Consider the following 19,964-nt stretch of genomic DNA (forward strand, 5'->3'; position numbering starts at 1 on the left):
CTGTTCAGTCTGTTTGTCCTGGTTTGTAATGTACTGATACATGAAAAATCAACATGAACACAGTGCAACAAAGTACTTCCCACCAACTGCGAAGAAGCTTCAACCACATTGCTTTTCCTCTTTCATTTGAGTGTGTGGGTAGAATTGGAAGATTATATTACATAATGGTTGTGGGGACTTAAAGAAACAACTGTGTCCACTTGATGCTGCCTTGACGTCTCTGGGCTTAAACCGTGTCTTGTGTGGCTCATCGTCACCATGCGGCGAAGCTCATAAAAGCACGAAAAGCTTTCTCATGTCCCACTTTGCAAACTCTTTTCAGCCAAGGCGATGTTACACCTTTCCCACCTCCCTGGAATCTTTAAATATAGCTCTCTCCTTGCATCCGCAGGACACTGAGTGGAAAACCCACACAGCCTTCTGCTCGTTCTTCGGCGATCTGTTGTGATGTGACCATTCTGTCATCTCGCTTGGCAACACTAGCAGGCAATTATGCTCAAATCAACATATTTTAAGGAATGGCTTTTTATTTATTTATTTATTTTTAGCACAAATGAGGGGGTGTTTGATGCATATACAATGAGCTGTGCATGTGGCACCACTATTTCACACCCTGTGCAACAAAGAAGAAACAAACACAGAGGAGAGCTTCTTGTTGTGGGTTAACAAAGAAAATTAACACAAGTTAGATTCGGTGCATGAAGAATTTTTTCCCTCTTGGGAAATTATAAGAAAGTAATTGGTGGCGTTTTTCATTGCATATAGCAGCGACATGCGCTGCCCAGGCATGAAATAGACTATAGTAGGAGGACATTTTGTTTATGGACGAGAAAAATACTTTTGTGACAGAGCCAAAACTACCACCTCCTCATTAGGGTTAAGCAACTGTGTGACGTGTTATGTGCATTTGTGTGTATGTGGTGCCACCTTGTTGACTGCCAAAAGCTCCTCCACCACCCCCCTAGGCGTTATATGCATTCCTTTAATAGTATATACACTTACTGGCTACTACATATAATATGGAGACCTACAAAATTGAATGCGTTCCAATACAAAGGCGCTCTCAGTATCCTATATTTAGAATGACTGCAATGCCAGTTTTGATTGGGACCGATGCAGTGGAATAGAAACATCATGTACGTTTGTAGAATTCCTCTCATGTCACGAAGCAAGAAAACAAAAATATTTGTGAAACTATGTTGTGAATTCATTAACTCCTCTCTGTCAATATCCAACCAAAGTGAGCGTATCGGATTGCGCAGGTGTACCTAATGTTGTAGCAGGGTAGTCAGTATATGTGTATCAAAACACACATACAGTTCACTATAATGATTCCTAGAACTTACAACATACTACTAACTAACACTAATACTATTTTCAATGTGAGTACTAATACTAATTCTAATTCCAATACTACCACTACTACTACTTAATTCTAAAATATACACTAATACCGATGCCAATAAAATTATACTAAACTATAAAATAATACAAATTGTAATAGTAATATGGATTGTAATGCTGTACTAATTATAATACTGTACTAATTATAGTAATGCTAATGCTAATGCTAAAATCAATGCTAACACTAACTTTTTGTAATACTTAACTAATTTAAATACAAATTTTAATCTAATACAAATTCTATGCTATCTCTAATACTACTTTTAATATTAATACTAACAACAACTAACTTTATTCTACAATAATACTACTAATTCTAATTCCAATACTACCACTATAATGCTACTACTACTACTACTTAATTCTAACATATACACTAATGCCGATGCTAATAAAATGATACCGCTGATAATACAAATTGTAATAGTAATATGGATTGTAATGCTAACTAATTACAATACTGTACTAATTATAGTAATGCTAATGCTAAAATCAATACTAACACTAACTTTTTGTAATACTTAACTAATTAAAATAAATTTTTAATCTAATACTAATTTTATGCTATCTCTAATGATACTACTTCTAATATTAATACTAACAACAACTAACTTTATTCTACAATAATACTACTCCAACTACGCCTCCTCGTCCTACTGCTACTACTACTACTAGCAGTGGTAGTAGTACTGTACACCTAATAATAAATAAATAAATAAATAAATAAATATATATATATATATAATAATACAATGCTAGTATGAACTCTAATTATACTAATATGACTACTAACATAAATACATACTATTACCACTAAAACTCATTCGAATGCTGCTGCTACTAACTACTACTACTACTACTACTAATTATTACCACTATTAACTAATTCACTACCATAAATTCACACCAAAAAAGATTATTAAAAATTAGGGGCAAGAGGCAATTACAATTTTCTATTGTAATTAATCGCATGACTTCACAAGTTAACTCGCGATTAATCACAAATGTTATATTTGTTCTAAATGTACAGTAAAAAAATTCTAGGTTTTAATACTCTTGTTAACAAAAGTGAAAAAAATGTTAAGTAGAAATTGTTAAAATGAATTTTGACATTTATAGCCGTCAATGGCAGTGAACAAATTAAAAAAATATATTATTAAAAATTTGTCAGGCGATTGAAGTTTTTAATCGTAATAAATCGCATACAATATTTTTTTCATAGGTTTTCATACTCTTGTTAACAAAAGTGGGGGAAAAATGTTAAACTAATAGAAATAGTTAAAATTAATTTTTGACGTTTATAGCCAAAGTCAATGACAGTGAATGAGTTAATAAGACTAATAATTGATTCATTAATAATTGATAGTGTACAATAACAACAACAGATAATTAAATTAACAGTTAAAAAAAAAACGACATAAGATTGCTAAAAATAAAAACAATGTATACAATGCCATATTTTCATGTTGTTGAGTATGTACTTAATAATGAATAAACTAATTTTCTCAATTTTTCTTTTCCGTTTTTGTTTGGGTAAAGATGCCCACAGAAAAGAAAGTAAAGGTGCATTCCCTTCTAATCACAAACAAAGAAAAACAGGGGGAAAAAAGAAGCGAAAACGTGACTGTATAGACTCGAGTCAACCATTCATTGCATGCGCCAACAGAGTTGAGCGCGCGTCCGCGCTCGCGTGCGTGTGTCAGGTAGACGTCACGATGTGCCGGGAGGGCGTCGGGGGCGAGCCAGCGCCGCGCCACACTTCCTCAATCGAGAGAATCACAGAGTGAAAAAAAAAGGAGGCGACGAGAAAGAAAGAACAACTTTGGCCCGTGTGGCGGTGAAGGAACAACAGACAGTTTGCTGGACGAGGTGAGACAGTCCTTGACGACTTTATGTTTGTCGACTTTTTCGCCGACTTCGGGCTTGTACGTGTGTGTGGAAAACGTCCCTCATGGAGACTTTAATAGCACCTTCTGCATTTGTCACGCATATAAGCGTAACGTCTGATGTTAGCTAGCTTCACAAATGAACGATGCGTGAGCGGCGGCGGCGCCATGCATCGATGCATGGGCTGCTTGTTTCAATAACGCTAAAGTTGTCTAACTATGAGTCCTGACGTTAGTTTATTCTTAGAAGTATTTGCAAAGTAAGCGAGCTGCGTGGATGCGGTGGAATATGTGAGCTGTCACATCGCGTTTTGACTCAACCGGGTCGACTATAGTCCTCTGCCAAACAAACCGGCCGCCAACTTTTGCCATTGGAGCCTTAAAACCCAACCGTGTTCTCTGTCTAATTATGATTTACCGTTTTTATTGGCCAGCTCAGTCAGATGCAATTGGAAATTTGCATTCCGCTCATTGCACTTTATTGTCAAGTAGTGGAAAGCTTGTAACACCCAAGGTGTCTGTGTTCGGGAAGTAACAGTTCAGATTGACGCGTTGAAGCATCTTCTTGATGACATGCTTCAAATTACACTGCAACAGTCATTTCCAACCATTTCCACAGGAAATTCTACAGGTGACAACAACAAAAAAAATTGACCTAAAAATGTCTGCTTATACTGACATACACCCCTTGAAAGACACAAATACAAAATGAGCACACTCGCAAGTAACGACTGCAGTTTCAGACGTCACTCATGAGGCCACACCCCCAAAAGACACAACCCCAATACATATATACTATGAGTAGGGTATGTTTGGTAATTGCACTTTCAGTCTGACTTCAGTACAGGCAGCATGTGTTTGGTTTTCACTTGATGTGAATGTAAGTGTTAATGGTTGTCACTCTACAGTATATGCCCTGTATTGGTGACCAATCAAGGGTGTACGTCACCTCTCACCTAAATCAGCTCCAAAAACAGGTAAGTAGGGCCCAACCAATATGGATTTTTTTAGTCAGGTTCTGGTATTTGGTGGCGTACAATTACGATAATCGACTAATTGCCCCCCCCCCCAAAAAAAACAACTTTACATTACTGCTTTACAATACTTTTTCCTTTAGTATTTGTTAAAATTTTCAACAGAGAGATACATCTGGAAAAATGGGCTAACTTTGTATTTATATTTATTTTTGGGTTGATTAGTTCAGCAAAAACGAGGCTGAATGCTTGCTTCAAGCTGTTCATTAGTCACTCCTGTAAAATATGTACAGTATTTGCATGTGGAAAGAACATAAGCCGGACGAGTGCACAGCGGTGGCCTGGAGATGTTGAGTACTTTATTTAGTCTTTGGGGCCCCACACAATAACCGTACAGAAAGTGCGGGATTAGTGAAGTGAGGCTAAAATTGTAAACACCCACTTTAAGAATGTGTTGAAATAGCAGCATATAAACTATGCTGCATTAAATATTATATCATGTATACCAGGTATGTATATTTTAGGCATGAGCTGAAATTAAATTCTGACTGTATGATAAGTTGAAAACCGTGAGCAAAAATATCACGTTATCATAGCATCGTGGACACGGTATTAAAATTGCAGCTCTAAAACGTTGAGTTTTTTGTTTTTTTTAATATCTTGGTAAATAATAAAACAAGCATTTTTTCTCCCAGTAAACACCGTCAATTTTATTAATTTATTTTCTGAACAGCTTTTTAAACAAAGTAATAGACTATTTGGTACAGAAGAAACGTGTACCAACTATTTTAGGTTTAAAACATTTTAATAAATAAACATTCTTCTGTTTAGATTTTTGAATGTCTTCTCGTGAACAATTTTTAGAACAGACTAGTAGGCTACTCATGTTGGCCTTGGGGCTAACTCGTACCCGCTGGCACCATTTTTTGTGTGTTCACAATCACATTATTGGAGCAAAAAGGCATCCGTGTTTGCAGAGTGTCTTTCGTCTTGCTCCATCCCTCCTCTCCTCCGTGCGTAACTCACGCCTCCTTTCCCCTCTTTGCTAGGAGGAGGAAAAAAAGTGAACTGTAGGCAATTAACTCTAAAGAGTCGGCTTGTCTATGTAACTCTGCAAGCAATATTGTGATTCATATCTGCAATTCCTATTTGGCATCACAAAAAAAGCATGAAGACTCACAAGATTTGCTGAAGTAACACTGAGATCGGGAACCATCCATATCACCTAAACTTTGCTTGGAAATTTGCTGTCCTCCCTTTGATTAGCTTACCCTCTTCCACATCACAAATGTGACTGCAGATGCTATTTGAGTAAAACCGGCTCGTTTCAGGATATGTTTAGTGTTGAATGATGAGTTTTGCTCTTTTAACATTTCCCCCACCATGACGGCCCACCAGTGCGAAGCTTTAACACAACTCAAGGATGCTCTGCAGATAAAGTTTTCAAGAGGGACACTTATTCTGTTTTGCCCCCTCCATTAACTCTAAAGATGAACTCAACCCCAAAATATTCTTTACAATAATGGAATTTGAGTTAAGCAGCAAAATCCACCCATTATCCATCTCATTGGCGGCCATTTTGCCACTTGCTGTTGGCTGAAAATGACAGTCTTGTCCTGAGCAACTGTGATGTCATTTCAGTCGACAGCAAGTGGCAAAATGGCCGCCCCTGAGCTGGATAAAAATGGCTGGATTTTGCTTCTTAATTCATATTCCACAAACACAATATTAATCAGAATACCATGTAGAATAGTGCGGCTGCATAGAACATATTGTAAAGAACATTTTGGGGTTGACTTAACCATTAAGCAGTCTTTTCATGAATTCACGCAGGATTTTATGAAAACGGTAACGGGTTTGAATGAATATTTGTTGAATTATAAGAACCTAGTACATTTGGTGCAAATCTGGATTAAATGACCAATAAGAGAATTTATGTTTTCTTTTTTTCCATTTCACACAAGGCCTTATCCTCACACCTTGAGTCGTTTTGTACGTGGTGGCAAGCTCGTGATAGAGAACCCACCGCCGTACTCCGTGGTCGTTGAATGCATTTGCAATGTTCTAATGTGCAGAACTGTCTTTTAGTCGTAACCGTAAAACCTGTTAGCTAAGATTGTCTGTGCAATGATGAAGAAAACCGTCCTCGCCAGCAACCGCACGCTTGTGTCATTCAGTGAAGACATTATTGGAAGGAGGCGCAGAACGGGGGTGAGTTGGTGAGGGCGTGCGTTTTCAGAGAAAGGCGCACAACTTCTAAATTTAACCGAGGGGACAAATCAAAACTGTGCATGCTCGGCAAATCAATCTGGACTGCCCTCAATCACACAGCACAGTGCGTGTATTGATTATACTCCGCAACACTGTAGCCACGGTCCATGCGTGACTTTGCGGCAACCCAAACACGCACACACACTTGTCTTTCTCGTTGCTGTTTTTCTTCCGAGTATGTTTTTCTGCTGGTCTCAGTGTGGGCGGTTTCGGGCTGAGGAATTGCCGAGCTTCCTGTGGAGCGCCGTGTGCTTGTGTTGGAGTCGGGACATGTCGAGGCTCGCTTTTGTCGCGGCAGGCATGTCCTCCATCTTTGCAGCTGCTCTCTTTCACACAAAGCATGAGTGTGCAAACTGAAGTAGCACAGGTCAAGAATAATGGCACATTTGACATTAGAGGGGTAGACACAAAACCTGTGTTGCATGTTTATGCTATTTAAAATTAATTTAATGATATTGATAGACCAATATGTTTTTCTCCAAGGCCCTCACTGATGATTAGTATTCAAGGAGAGCGATAACCGATATTTCAGGCTGATATTCATATGCAGTAAAAGAGAAAATATTGGCATCAGAATTTCAAAATGAACTTTTTCTTTTAATTTGAGACATATACATTGACAATTGACAATGTTGCTTAAAAATTATAAAATATAATATATTGTAAATAGTTCTCTAAAGTTTTCTATTGTAAATAAAGTTTACCAAAATGTCAAAAAAAAATTTTTAATTAAAAAGTGTTGGGAGTTCCCAGTGTTTAATAAAGTGGAAATTGAAATAAATCCATAAATGTTCACTGTATCTCACTGAGCGACAAATGCATGTGAATGTAGCTAATTTAGGGTTTTCGTCAGGCTTCGTAAAAGGTTTCAAAAGATCTTCGCAGCCAGTGAAAATTTGTATATGGTTCAAAATGTCTTTGCGACAAGTAAAAACTGTCTGCAAACATCTTACAAATTCTGATTAAAACCCTAAATTCCATGCCTTCGGAAGCGTTCACCGTTCAGTGAGATACATACCAGCTTTATCGGCCTCCAGATTAGTAGAAAAATGATGGCGACATTTGTAAAAAAAATATCGTCACCGATAATCGGCCCGGACGAAAATGGGTCAGGTTTATCTCTATTTAATGATTTATTTTTTTTTTTTTTAGAAGAAATCTATATCTACAGTTCGAGAATAGATCTTGAACCACTACTGATATTAGAAAAAAGTTCATTGTGTGTGTGAAAAAAATCTTTATCAAATTCATGTTCATTCAATTTGCTTAAAATATTTTAGGGCCACCGTAGTTGTTGCGTGCGTTCTGTAGTACGCAAGTGAGTTAGAGTTGACGTTTGTAACAAGTCATGTCACATTTGTTTGTGGCATTGCGTATCAATTTACACACAAGCAAAATGCAAATGTTGGGCTGTCCTATCCGCACAGAGCTTAACCCGTAACTGTTTACGGGCACTACTCTTAAAATAGAGTGATTTACAAGAGAGTTTTCTTCTTCTTCAATGTTTCCCATTCCCAACCTCTATTGAGCAAAGGCACCCATTTTACATCTGAAAAAATCGCACATCACAACACAGAATGTCATACAAAGCTTTAAAAGCATATAATTTCCGCTGGCAGAGATAGATTAAAACAGTTCTGTTTTTAAGGAATAAATAAGTGAAATTGGAAATTTGATCACATCACCCCGATTATTTCTCAGGGCACGTTAGGGTGCCACGGCTCGGCTCCCCCTGGTTCGGAGTCAGTGGCCAAGAAAGAAGTTAGTAATTGGCGTGCGTATAACTTAACGTGCCGCCTGAGAAATCCCCGGGGTAACACTCCCTTGTTTGTCTGTCTTTGGCAGCAGCTGACTTTTGGGACTCACCATGTCTCCTTTCTTGAGGATTGCCTTCAACTCTTTCGAGCTGGGCGCCCTGCCCCCGTCAGCCGACCCCCCTTTCTGTGCAATCAAGATGAAGGAGGCCTTGACAACTGGTGAGAAAAACATGAACTTGAACTTGTCAATACACTAAGAACCATCAAAGCTATCTGTAGCATACCTCCTTTCCCCTAGAACGAGGTAAGACTCTAGTACAGCGGAAGCCCACCATGTACCCGGCGTGGAATGCCAGTTTTGATGCACACATCTACGAGGGCCGTGTGCTGGAGGTGCTACTGATGAAGACGTCAGAGGAGCCGCTGGCTGAGGTCACGGTTGGCGTGTCTGTCCTCGCCGAACGCTGCAAGAAAGCGAACGGGCGTGCTGAATTCTGGGTAGAACACCCTCAGTTGGTTCTTTGTACAAAGCTGCAGCACAGCTTGGTTTCCAAGTGTGTGTTTCTGTGTTCAGGTGGATCTTCAGCCTTCCGGGAAAGTGATGATGGCAGTGCAGTACTTTCTTGAGGGAGTGGAGTCAGGTAGAAAAAAAAACCTGTTTTACTATCAATCCATTTTCTATAGCACTCACAAGGGCAACGGGTGAGTTGGAGCCTATCCTAGTTGAGTTTGGGCAAGAGGTAAGATACACCCTCGCCAGCCAATCACAGTGCACATAGAAATAAACAACCATTTAGTCACATTCACACCTAAGGATAATATCGTCTCCAGGTAAATTCCTGTATACTACGTCATACTTACAACGTGTCGTTTATTTATTTCGTACACTTACATTCCATCTAATCGTAATAATAATCATAATAATAATTGTATTAATAATAATAATCATCATCATCATCATAATGTTGATGATAATACAGTAATAATTTAGGTTTCTTAGTTAAATTATTATTTTTTGCCTTTGTTTTGTCAATGTGTTTATGAAACAATACAAAAATTTCAAGTTACTAAAGCGTACTAAAATGCACCTGAGTGTAATTTACCACTACGTACTTTCATATTTCCATCCATCCATTCCAGCTGACTTGGGGTTAAAGGTAAATAATACCGGACAAGGCGGTCCTTGAGCAAGACACTAATGGGGTTTCCATTAAAAAAAGTTTTTACATTTTTAAGTGAATTAGTGAAAATGCACAATTCGATGAGAGGAGACTGCACCAAGAGATGACGTCTAGTGTGACTCTGCCACAAGACACTCGGCCGACTGTCCACAAAAGATGATTTTTCCCTAATTTGACTAAATTCAGAAATATTTTAATTTCTTCCCCCAAACATTACCTTACTTAATCGTCCGTCGCCATTTTTTGTGAACATCTTTTTGTGACGTAACATGCTATCCGTTCCTATCATTGTTTGTTCACAAAACCTGTTCTTGGAGCCAAAATTTGCATTTTTCTTTTATCAATACGCTAAAACAAAAATCCACTCCCTCCCCAAGAGTACAAACTTTTTTTGGTGAATTTTAGGCCTGTTTTCTAAGTGTTTCCATTCATGTTTATTTTCACAATTCTTGAAAATTCTAATAAAATGAGTGTGATGCACCTACTGATACCCCAAACTGCTCTCCGGACACTCAAACACGTGTACGTGGCAAAAAAAAGAGGATCTTCATCATTCACACCATCACTAAATGGGAAGTGAACACCCACTGCCTCCACCAAAGTCACGCGAAAGTAGCACATTTTCACTGACCCTAATACTTATATATTTAGTTTGCATTTAACTTGCAGGCTAGCCAAATTAAATCATGTAAATTACTTTTATTTTTATTCTCTTAGAATTAGATTTTATTTAATCAAAGCATCACCATCACCACACAAATGTAATTACTTAACAGAATTTTTGCTACATACGATATGCACTACTTTTTGTTGTGAGTTTGTCCTCGTCCTCGCTGTGTTGCTTTTTCTCTATTGTGAGTGAGTGATACAAACCGAAGACCAGAAATCTCTCAAATAATACAGTGAGACTCTCATCATGTGTTCATGAGAGACCCCTCTGGACTTTGCAAGTGGCTGATTGAGAAAATAGGTTTTCAGAGCAAGAGAGGAAAGTGGGTGAATGATTTTTTTTCCCTGTCTCCTAACTTCAGCATTATGAAATACTGTGTTGATCAGCCTATTATCTGTCATCCTGCTCATAGGAAAACAATGAAATGACAACAAATACATCAAATAAATTAAGAGACTAAAGATATCTGAGTGGATTACAATCACCACGTCATGTCTGTCAAACAAACGTTGTTTCCGCCTGTGTGACTGACAGAGAGCAAACAATCCGCTACAGAAGAAGAGGCCCCCACCCTCAACCGTAGACGAGGTGCCATCAAGCAGGCAAAGATCCACTTCATCAAGAATCACGAGTTCATCGCCACCTTCTTCAGGCAGCCCACATTCTGCTCTGTGTGCCGAGATTTTGTCTGGTTAGTTCAGCCTACTTTCTGCTGCTATAAACAAACCTTCTGGGGAATTAAGGGGAAACTTCGAAACCAACTCGATTGCTTCTTATTCCATTGATAGCAGCGATGCACTAAATTGTTTTGAAACTCTTTTTGGTCTCACTCAGCAGGAAGTTGAGGCAAAAAGGAAACACGGTTGCACAAATGATCACGGGCGTACTAAAGATGCTCGTTATAACAAACAAAGGATCAATCACAAATCACTTCAAATTGTTGTTAAAAAATAATAATTTTTAAATGACACATTTGTGTTTCTTTTCCTCTCACAGGGGACTCAACAAGCAAGGCTACAAATGCAGACGTGAGTGAACAGACATTTTAAAGTCCCTTTGTATTTACGGTGGTTCAAAACTTTCTGACATGTCCACTCCCCCACATACACACACACACACACCAAAAAGTGGGGAAAAATACACTTTTACTGAAAGCAATAAGATTTTTATGCAACGTGGCGGTTATAACTGACGAGATGAGCGATCATATTAATTATGACACGTCATGGCATGTCTATATTGTCAGTGAGCATGTAGCTGCATGTGAGCAAACTTGGCATCATCAAACTTGGCATCAAACTTATTTTCAACTCCTGTTCATTTCTGTTATGCAGCAGTTATCATTAATAAGAGGCAGGTAAGGGGAATGGAGCAAACTTCATATTGCCAAACAAACCAGACTTACCGTCATTTCTCAAGTATAATACGCACTCGAGTATAATATGCTGGCATCTGATGTGATTGATGCATGTAGCGTTTATAGCTGCCGCTAATTCTCAACTCCAATCCATATTGCTAGCAGCCAAAATGATGTTATTATGGAGGCGAGGAAGAAAGATACGGCATGTGGATGCTTTTATTGCTTCAAGATATTGGATAATGGGAGCAATTAGAAAAGTAATATGTGATTTACCGGAACTTGTGTATGCAGGAAATGGTGTATGCATACTGCTTAGAGTCCATTATGTTATTGTGGAGGTGAAAAGGGGAATCGTTAGGAGGTAAATCACAGAGAACGCTTTATTGAACATACCGTACTTCTTAAAACTTCTAGAGGCTCGGAGGATAAACTAGGTACCGTAACCCAGCATGCCACACGCGGGGAGAGGGAGGAGGCGGGGGCGGGAGAGGGGTAACGAGAAAGAGGGAATGAGAGAGAGAGAGCATGAGAATATCCGGGGGGGAGCTCCACCTGCATTGAAGACTAGCTTAAATGTATTTGTCAGGACACGAACTTTGTTCTACTACTGAGCTAATCACCAAACAAAGTTTTGTGGTGGTTTTGGGTAGTGTGTCCCGTGGGATTTTATGAAAGCACATCTCGTAGTAGCCGCTCCTTTAAGCATTGCCGTTATGCTTGCTATGCAGCCAGTTGTAAATTACGTCATTCATAACTACAGTGCGTAAGGGGGACAAATAGCAGGTTATCAAAGTACGGAAGGCCTACCTGTCAATCTTTGAGCTCCTTATGCAGGTCAGGGTGCTTGTCTTTTAAATGCTTTGTGATGTTGCAGGGGTTTCCTTCCGCCTTTCACCTGGCAGGTTTTATAACATCGTCTACAGACCTGCGTTATGCTTCCCCTTGCGCATTTTCTTCAGCCATCATTCGTTTTCATGGTCTCCTTCTTTTTGTCTACCTCCGCATGTGTGAGTCAAATACACTTTTATTTGCAATGTGCTAATTCCTACTTCGTGGGCTCCTTCTTCTCTTGCGGCGCACGCGTGGGTCAAACCACGCTGCTACCACCTCGCTACTCTGGCGTTATGAGATGGAAAAAATGACGGGTTTCTGCTCTGATTGTAAACACTGACGCTCGAGGAAGCTGAGGACAGCAGCCAAACATGAGCGAGCGTGAAAACAGTCCACCAATCGGGAGCGGGCGTTCACACCGCTTAATTTGCATAATTTATGTAGGCAAGACACATGAATCCAACTTATAACACGTCCGCAAAAGGAGTCCACCAGCCCACCAATCAGTAGCGCGCGCTGGCACAGCTAAATTTGCATATGGCACTGATAAAGGTCGCTTGCCTCGGCGGCTTGGCTGGAGGGAAAAAGTTGCGTTGAGTCGGGGCCATATATATTTCCATAAACTCTTTAGCGTGACGTCATTTGTTTTGCGCATGTGAGTCGCATCACGGTCGCGTTGCTTTCACATTGAAGTCGCATTTTGTTTTTGTCATGTGAACAGTCCATAAAAAGATTTAATAAAAAATCCGAAATGGGCATCACGCCTTGCAGTGTGAACGTAGCCTGTAAAGCACTGGGGGAAACCATGGGTTGTAGTAAAAGTTGGATTGATTCTCCACTACCAAATGTCAAGATGATGTAATTTAATAATGTGCAATTTATCACTTTTTTGTGGTGATATGACTCTCCTTTTTATCAGAATGCAATGCGGCCATCCACAAGAAATGCATCGAGAAAATCATTGGCAGATGCACCGGCACTGCCGCAAACAGTCGAGATACTGTGGTACGTAACACATCTCTCTGCAGTACATAAATATCTTTACAGAGAATGAACAAGTGTGCTAATATCGAATTGTGTGGGTTGTCTGGTCAGAGTTTAGGACAAAGGCAAGGTCCACGACTTGTATGGTCATCAATAGTGAAGGATAAAGATGTTCAAAGACCAACTGAGCTAGATAAGAAACTAGATGGAGATGATCAAGCACACAGATCCGCACAGTGGTGAACGCAAGATGAGATTAGGTTCGATGACACACAGCAGAGTTGGGGAAAAACAAGAATTTGGGATATACAAGGGAGTTCAGAAAGGACTTAAAATGATGAGGCAGATTTGTAAAGCTGCGAGACCACTATTAAGGATTCCTTTGCCACGGCTCATTTATGGAGAAGATGAATCGCATTTGTTCCCGCAGTTCCAGAAGGAGCGCTTCAACATCGACATGCCACATCGTTTCAAGAGCCACAACTACATGAGTCCCACCTTCTGCGACCACTGTGGAAGTATGCTGTGGGGTCTTGTCAAGCAGGGTCTGAAATGTGAAGGTAAAACACACACACACACGCTGTCATGATTCTTTTACATTTTTCCATGATTCTGTATTTTTAAGCCACTCTGTTGTCTTTGAAGATTGTTCCATGAACGTTCACCACAAGTGCCAGCAGAAAGTGGCCAACCTCTGTGGTATCAACCAGAAACTTTTAGCTGAAGCACTTACACAAGTCAGCCAGGTGAGTTGCTGCAGATCTACTATCTAATGCTGCAATGTGTAAATGTTAGAAGTTTAATGCAAATATCACAACACACTGTTGAATCACATATGTTTCTTTGAGGACACTTTCCATATATAATCTTGTACATTACCCATATAGGTGACTTCAAATAAATAGCAGGCTTTGTGACCGACGAGCTGTAAAACTTCTTTTTGCCTATCAGAAATCCTTCACTCGCCGCTCTGATCCAATCCTTGATCCAAACCTACCTGATATTGGAATCTATGATGAGGTTAACAAGCTGTCTGAACTGGATATCAACGGTCAGTGAGTGTTTGCGTGTCCTAAAATGTCGCTGATATTTCTATACATTCTGTTTGTAGTGATGCTTCAGTAAAAATATAATGTCACTTCTGCATGTGTGGATATTGTTTGTTAGACCCAAACCATTATAGCAGAATATGGGATGGCTCGAGCCCGCGGCCTCAGACTCGTCTTACACACCTTACTCGCATTAACGTGGACGACTTTGTCTTCCACAAGGTCCTGGGGAAAGGTAGCTTTGGCAAGGTAAACAACGGCAACATCTTAAACGCCATGCAGGCCTGTAACTCATTCATTTCCTTGTAAAATTGGTATTAAGAAGATAAGCATTGTCTCTGTGTCAGGTTCTCTTGGCCGAACTGAAAGGTCGGGAGGAGTACTTTGCTGTGAAGGCCCTGAAGAAAGATGTGGTGCTGATGGATGATGATGTGGAGTGCACGATGGTGGAGAAGAGAGTCTTAGCTTTAGCCTGGGATAACGCTTTCCTCACACACCTTTATTCAACCTTCCAGACTAAGGTCAGATTCTCTTCTGTGCCAATTCTAACTGTGTCATACTTACTAAAATATATTTTTTGACTGCAGGAACATCTGTTCTTTGTGATGGAGTACTTGAATGGAGGAGACCTAATGTTTCATATTCAGGAAAAGGGACGATTTGATCTCGGCAGAGCCACGTAAGAAAAAGAAACCAACTCCTTAATAGCGCCATTGTTTATTCAGTATATACACCTTTGTCCACCTCTCTTTATGGGATCCCCCCCCCCCCCCCAAACTTTGACTTCACTGTATCTTGATGGCTGCCGTCCGTCCGTTGGTGCTCACGAGCACAATGACCTTGTAAGGACTGAGCTTGCCTGTGTACTGTTTGTAGGAGCTATCCATTACTACCACCCACCTCTCTCCTTGACGCTGTGGCATTCAGCCTTCACTAAACTCATAATGGCGCTGGCACACTGGTTACAAAAGGAGAGGGGGGGGGGGGGGTAGTCTGAAACTGAACCAGCCAAATGACCTTTCCAAAACTCACATTGACAAAGACAGTAGGGCTTTAACACACTACAGTACTGGCACACTACCCGCGAGCTGTGCAACGTAAGATAGAAAAACAAACACATTTAGCCTGGCAGAGCAAGTTTGCCCAGGTATTGTGTATGTTCACACATAAGGATCAAAACAAAAGACCAATATAATGATATCTATGACAAACAGCAGCTCGTAGCATTGAAATGCTGGCCATATCCTGCTAACAGGAGATGAAAGAAGACAACAGGGAATCCTCCAAAGTCGAACACCATCACTTGTGTCATGCTGGAAATATTATAAAATTGTTAACATTAAAGCTAACTGTCATGCAAGCACAATATAAAGAAATTGCATGACGTTAAAACTCAGCGAAAATTCCGTCTCTCTCTCTCTCTCTCTCTCTCTCTCTCTCTCTCTCTCTCTCTCTCTCTCTCTCTCTCTCTCTCTCTCTCTCTCTCTCTCTCTCTCTCTCTCTCTCTCTCTCTCTCTCTCTCTCTCTCTCTCTCTCTCTCTCTCTCTCTCTCTCACTCACACAAACACAAACACAAACACAATTGAAAATAAGTATTGTGCCTTTATACTAGCATCTGCTTTCCATTGGATCATATGCACTCAGAATATGTAAATAAGCATTGGGCTCAGTGTGTGCTCAAGCTGTCAAGGCAAAGTGCAATGTATCTGCTCCATTCGGTTATGCAATATTTTTCCTTAAGGCGAGACTGAACTGCTGCTGAGATTTAAGTGGCTTCGCTCTCTCACTCTCTCTGCAGATTCTAACCAAAGGAGCCAGTTAGTGTAAAGGACAAGCAACCTCATGCAGCTCAGCCTATTTAAATTGATTTACACCAGCTTCACATAAACAGCTGGACTTTAACTTCAGGCTGTTCTAAAGTAGGAGCACATAAAACGCTTACAAAACAAGTGGGCTTCAACTTTAAGGTTAATGACTTGATTTAGTTTGAGAAGTTAAGGAACATAATTTACTTTTTTTGTATTTTATTGATCAGCAAAGCATTTTCCTACGTTGCAAGTTCCATCTGCTTCTATATTATAATAACATTTTTCCTCTTTGCCATCACTAGTAATCTTTTGTGGTGGCATTACACCAAAAAAAAATCAAACCTTAGATAATGACCAATCATGGCTCACCTGTTCTGTGAAGATGACCTGCATGTACAATAAAAAAAAATCTATACGGACAGGACCATTTGAAAACTGCATTTTATTATACTGTGGTGTCGATTAATTGTTCAGCCCTACTAGAAGTTTTTTTTTTTCCTTCTCTGCACAGTTCAGCCCGACACAGATGACAAGCGAAGCAGGTCACTCGAGACACTCGACTCTTTTTGGCCCATTGCCACGCTCGGCTTTCACATGATAGCAGCATTATTCGCCCGCCTACTACTCCATACAAATGTCCTCCTCAATAATTCACGTCGACGCTGAAAGGAGCCCCCTGTAGACGCCAGCGTTTGACTTCCCCCGCCGGTTGGCAAGACATTTATCTGTCCCGCCGTTTTTGTCATTACAGATTTTACTCTTCTGAGATCATTTGCGGCCTTGAATTCTTGCACTCCAAAGGGATCATCTACAGGTTAGCAAGTCAACCCAGTGTTCCCATTTTATGTCCATAGTATGATTTTGTAACAATGAACAAGTTGCAAGTGTGAAGTGAAAATGAGCATCTATTTTCACACTTCCTGATAAACTGTCAAACACTTCACTACATTTTCACTATCATGTGTAACCAAGGGCTTTCAAGGGTCATGTAAGGACAATATCTACTTGTTTTTTTGTTTGTAATGCTTCATTTTTGTTCCTGCAGAGATCTAAAGTTGGACAATGTGATGCTGACTCATGAGGGACACATTAAAATTGCTGACTTTGGCATGTGTAAGGAGAATGTCTTTGGAGACAACCGGGCCACGACTTTTTGTGGTACACCTGACTACATAGCTCCTGAGGTACTTAAATCTTAAAAAAAAAAAATGCTTAAAAGAAGTTTTATTGCTGCACAAATTGTGCAAGACAGGAAACCAGATACAGGAACTGCAAAATTTTAGATAATTTCCCTAAAGACTTCAAATTGTATATGACATCACTGCAAAAATGTGAGAATCACTGGCACATGTATCTTAATAAACATCTATGGATCCTTTGCGTCTCCAAAATTAACACATTCATTCATTCATTTTCTATGATGCTTTTCTTCAGTAGGTTTTCTCTTTTTTTGGGCAAGAGCCGACGGGTACACATTGGATTTGTCGCCAGACAATTACAGGGCACATATAGACAAACCACCATTGACACTCACATTCATACCGAAGTACAATGCAGAGTCTTCAGTGAACCTTAAATGCATGTATTTGGTATGTTGGGGAAAGAAAACCGTTGCAAGTAATTAATTAGCCTTGAACATGAAATCAAATAGTTAAATGCTTTACATGACAAAATAAAGCTAGGAGTTTTTTTCTGACATTTTTTCCACAAAATGTGCATGTCTACATGGCTGAGTATTTGAGATCCCACCGGGATCTCGAGATGATATATGCATTGGTGGTAGAATTCAATTCACATGATGTTTTCTTAATTTGAAGGAAAAAAAAAGAAAAAGTTTGCTATGTCTTAATTTGCCAACTGTGAGTAGGTTACGTTAAGCATGTTTTGTTGATTCATAGATCCTGCTGGGCCAGAAATATTCTTTCTCCGTGGACTGGTGGTCATTCGGCGTGTTGCTGTACGAAATGCTTGTCGGACAGTCGCCGTTCCACGGAGATGATGAAGATGAGCTGTTTGAGTCCATCCGCATGGACACTCCTCACTATCCCCGCTGGATCAACAAGGACGCCAAGGACCTGCTGGAGCAGGTTTGTACACACAGAACTACTACTACTGTACTCCACAGAGCTTGATGGATGATCTTGAATTCAATATCAATAGTAGAAATTGAAAGATGTTTTTTCGATGTAATCATAGACACCGTTTTCTTTTTGTCATTTGTCTCCCTGCAGTTATTTGAAAGAGATCCCACACGCAGGCTTGGGATCGTGGGTAATATCCGCTTACACTCATTCTTCAAATCCATTGACTGGCAGGCCTTGGAGAACAGGGAGGTGGAGCCACCCTTCAAGCCCAAAGTGGTATGGCACACACACACACACACACACACACACAATTGTAGAAACCTCCTCACTGTGTCAAGTTTGTAACTGCTGCAGATGTTTGTTTTTGTTGTTGTTCATGAGAGATATTTGCTGCTGATTACAGAGAGCACCAAACGACTGCAGCAACTTTGATCGGGAGTTCCTAAGCGAGAAGCCCCGCCTGTCCCACAGTGACAAGAACTTCATAGACTCCATGGACCAGTCGGCATTTGCCGGCTTTTCTTTCATGAACCCCAAGATGGAGCTCCTCTTAGAGAAGTAACTCTTGAATGAACAGTGAGACTGGGTTGACAAAACCCCCGTGTTAAGGTGCAGTTCAATTTGTGTGTCACATGGTTAAACCTGCCAAATAGCTGGTCCACCAGCAGAATTTGCGTAACCTTGTTTTAAGCACAAATTACTCTCCTTGGGTACAAATAGATATTTTTTAGAACATTTGGAGGTACTGTATATAATAAGAGCATTGTGTTTGTGTGCATGCGTCTAGCTGTTGTGTAGCTTTTGAGAAATAATATTACAGTATTGCCTGTAAGAAATAATAATACAGTAATAAAAAATAAATGGTGGTAGGTTGATAACTTACATTGTATTTTGTTTCACTACTGCCATCTTGTGTGTGGTTTTTGTAGTAAACAGCCGTTCAAGGCAGCAACTAACAAATGTTGATTTACTGTACTGTACATAGATCTCTAATCAACTTTGGTGTCAACCTATTCTAGATTTTAAGACTTGTTAATTACATCTCTTTATTTGAATAAATCAATGTCTTGCTAACAAACATGGAATAAATCCACCAGTCTTCCATAGCAGGGGTGAGCTGCCTTTATTCCAGGGCATTGGATGTGGGCTCTCATGCCAATATTCTAAAGACAAATAAAACTGTCAAGCAACTGTTATTAAAAATAATAAAACTTTCATGTTAAAAATCTAAAATAGCAAACGCATTTTTAAAAAATCTTGGTATTTTGAAAACACGAGCATCAACATAATAAATGTTGCTCGAGTTCAGACATCATTGGACGGAAGTAGCTGAAATTATGTACTGTATATAGATAATGTACGGTATATTGGTGTAGCATGTGTATTGGTACGCAGTGAATGTATTTTATTTTATTTTTTACTGTCTCCATCTTTTATATCTAATTAAAAAAACACCTCCAAACCAAATCTCGGTTTCTGTGTCTTTATAACCTATAGTAATTCATTTATGAAAAGCTAAGCTGTATATACTGTATGTTGCATGAGCGTCTCTCAATGCATATTTATTTATTTTCTAATGTTATTGTTTAGTTTTCATATGGAGTTAATGTGTTACTGTCTCTTTAAATAAACATGACTGCCAAGTTACAAGCGTTGTAGCCACCAATGGCGTCGCGCGTCATTCATGTCGTCACTACATAATTAC

At 39.6% G+C, this 19,964-nt stretch overlaps 1 protein-coding gene across 2 annotated transcripts; it reads left to right on the plus strand.

Annotated features, from left to right (window-relative positions):
• The first annotated feature begins 3,102 nt into the window (after positions 1-3,102).
• Positions 3,103-19,726, plus strand: prkcda (protein kinase C, delta a). Of its 2 annotated transcripts, none has more exons than XM_086086607.1 (18): positions 3,103-3,273; positions 8,381-8,511; positions 8,591-8,790; positions 8,867-8,933; positions 10,678-10,834; positions 11,140-11,171; positions 13,254-13,339; positions 13,749-13,878; positions 13,964-14,064; positions 14,270-14,369; positions 14,486-14,616; positions 14,715-14,888; positions 14,955-15,046; positions 16,927-16,989; positions 17,221-17,359; positions 18,074-18,262; positions 18,407-18,535; positions 18,663-19,726. In XM_086086607.1, the coding sequence occupies exons 2-18, from the start codon at positions 8,403-8,405 to the stop codon at positions 18,819-18,821; spliced, it is 2,058 nt and encodes a 685-aa protein (XP_085942733.1). In that variant the 5' UTR covers positions 3,103-3,273; positions 8,381-8,402; the 3' UTR covers positions 18,822-19,726. The 2 variants fall into 2 exon arrangements, with proteins under 2 accessions (XP_085942733.1, XP_085942734.1); XM_086086608.1 differs by having other exon boundaries at positions 8,384-8,511.
• The last annotated feature ends 238 nt before the right edge of the window (positions 19,727-19,964 follow it).

Source organism: Leptonotus elevatus, chromosome 10 (assembly GCF_054856555.1).
Source record: "Leptonotus elevatus isolate MCC_2025b chromosome 10, RoL_Lele_1.0, whole genome shotgun sequence".
In the NCBI taxonomy this organism is placed as follows: Eukaryota; Metazoa; Chordata; class Actinopteri; order Syngnathiformes; family Syngnathidae; genus Leptonotus; species Leptonotus elevatus.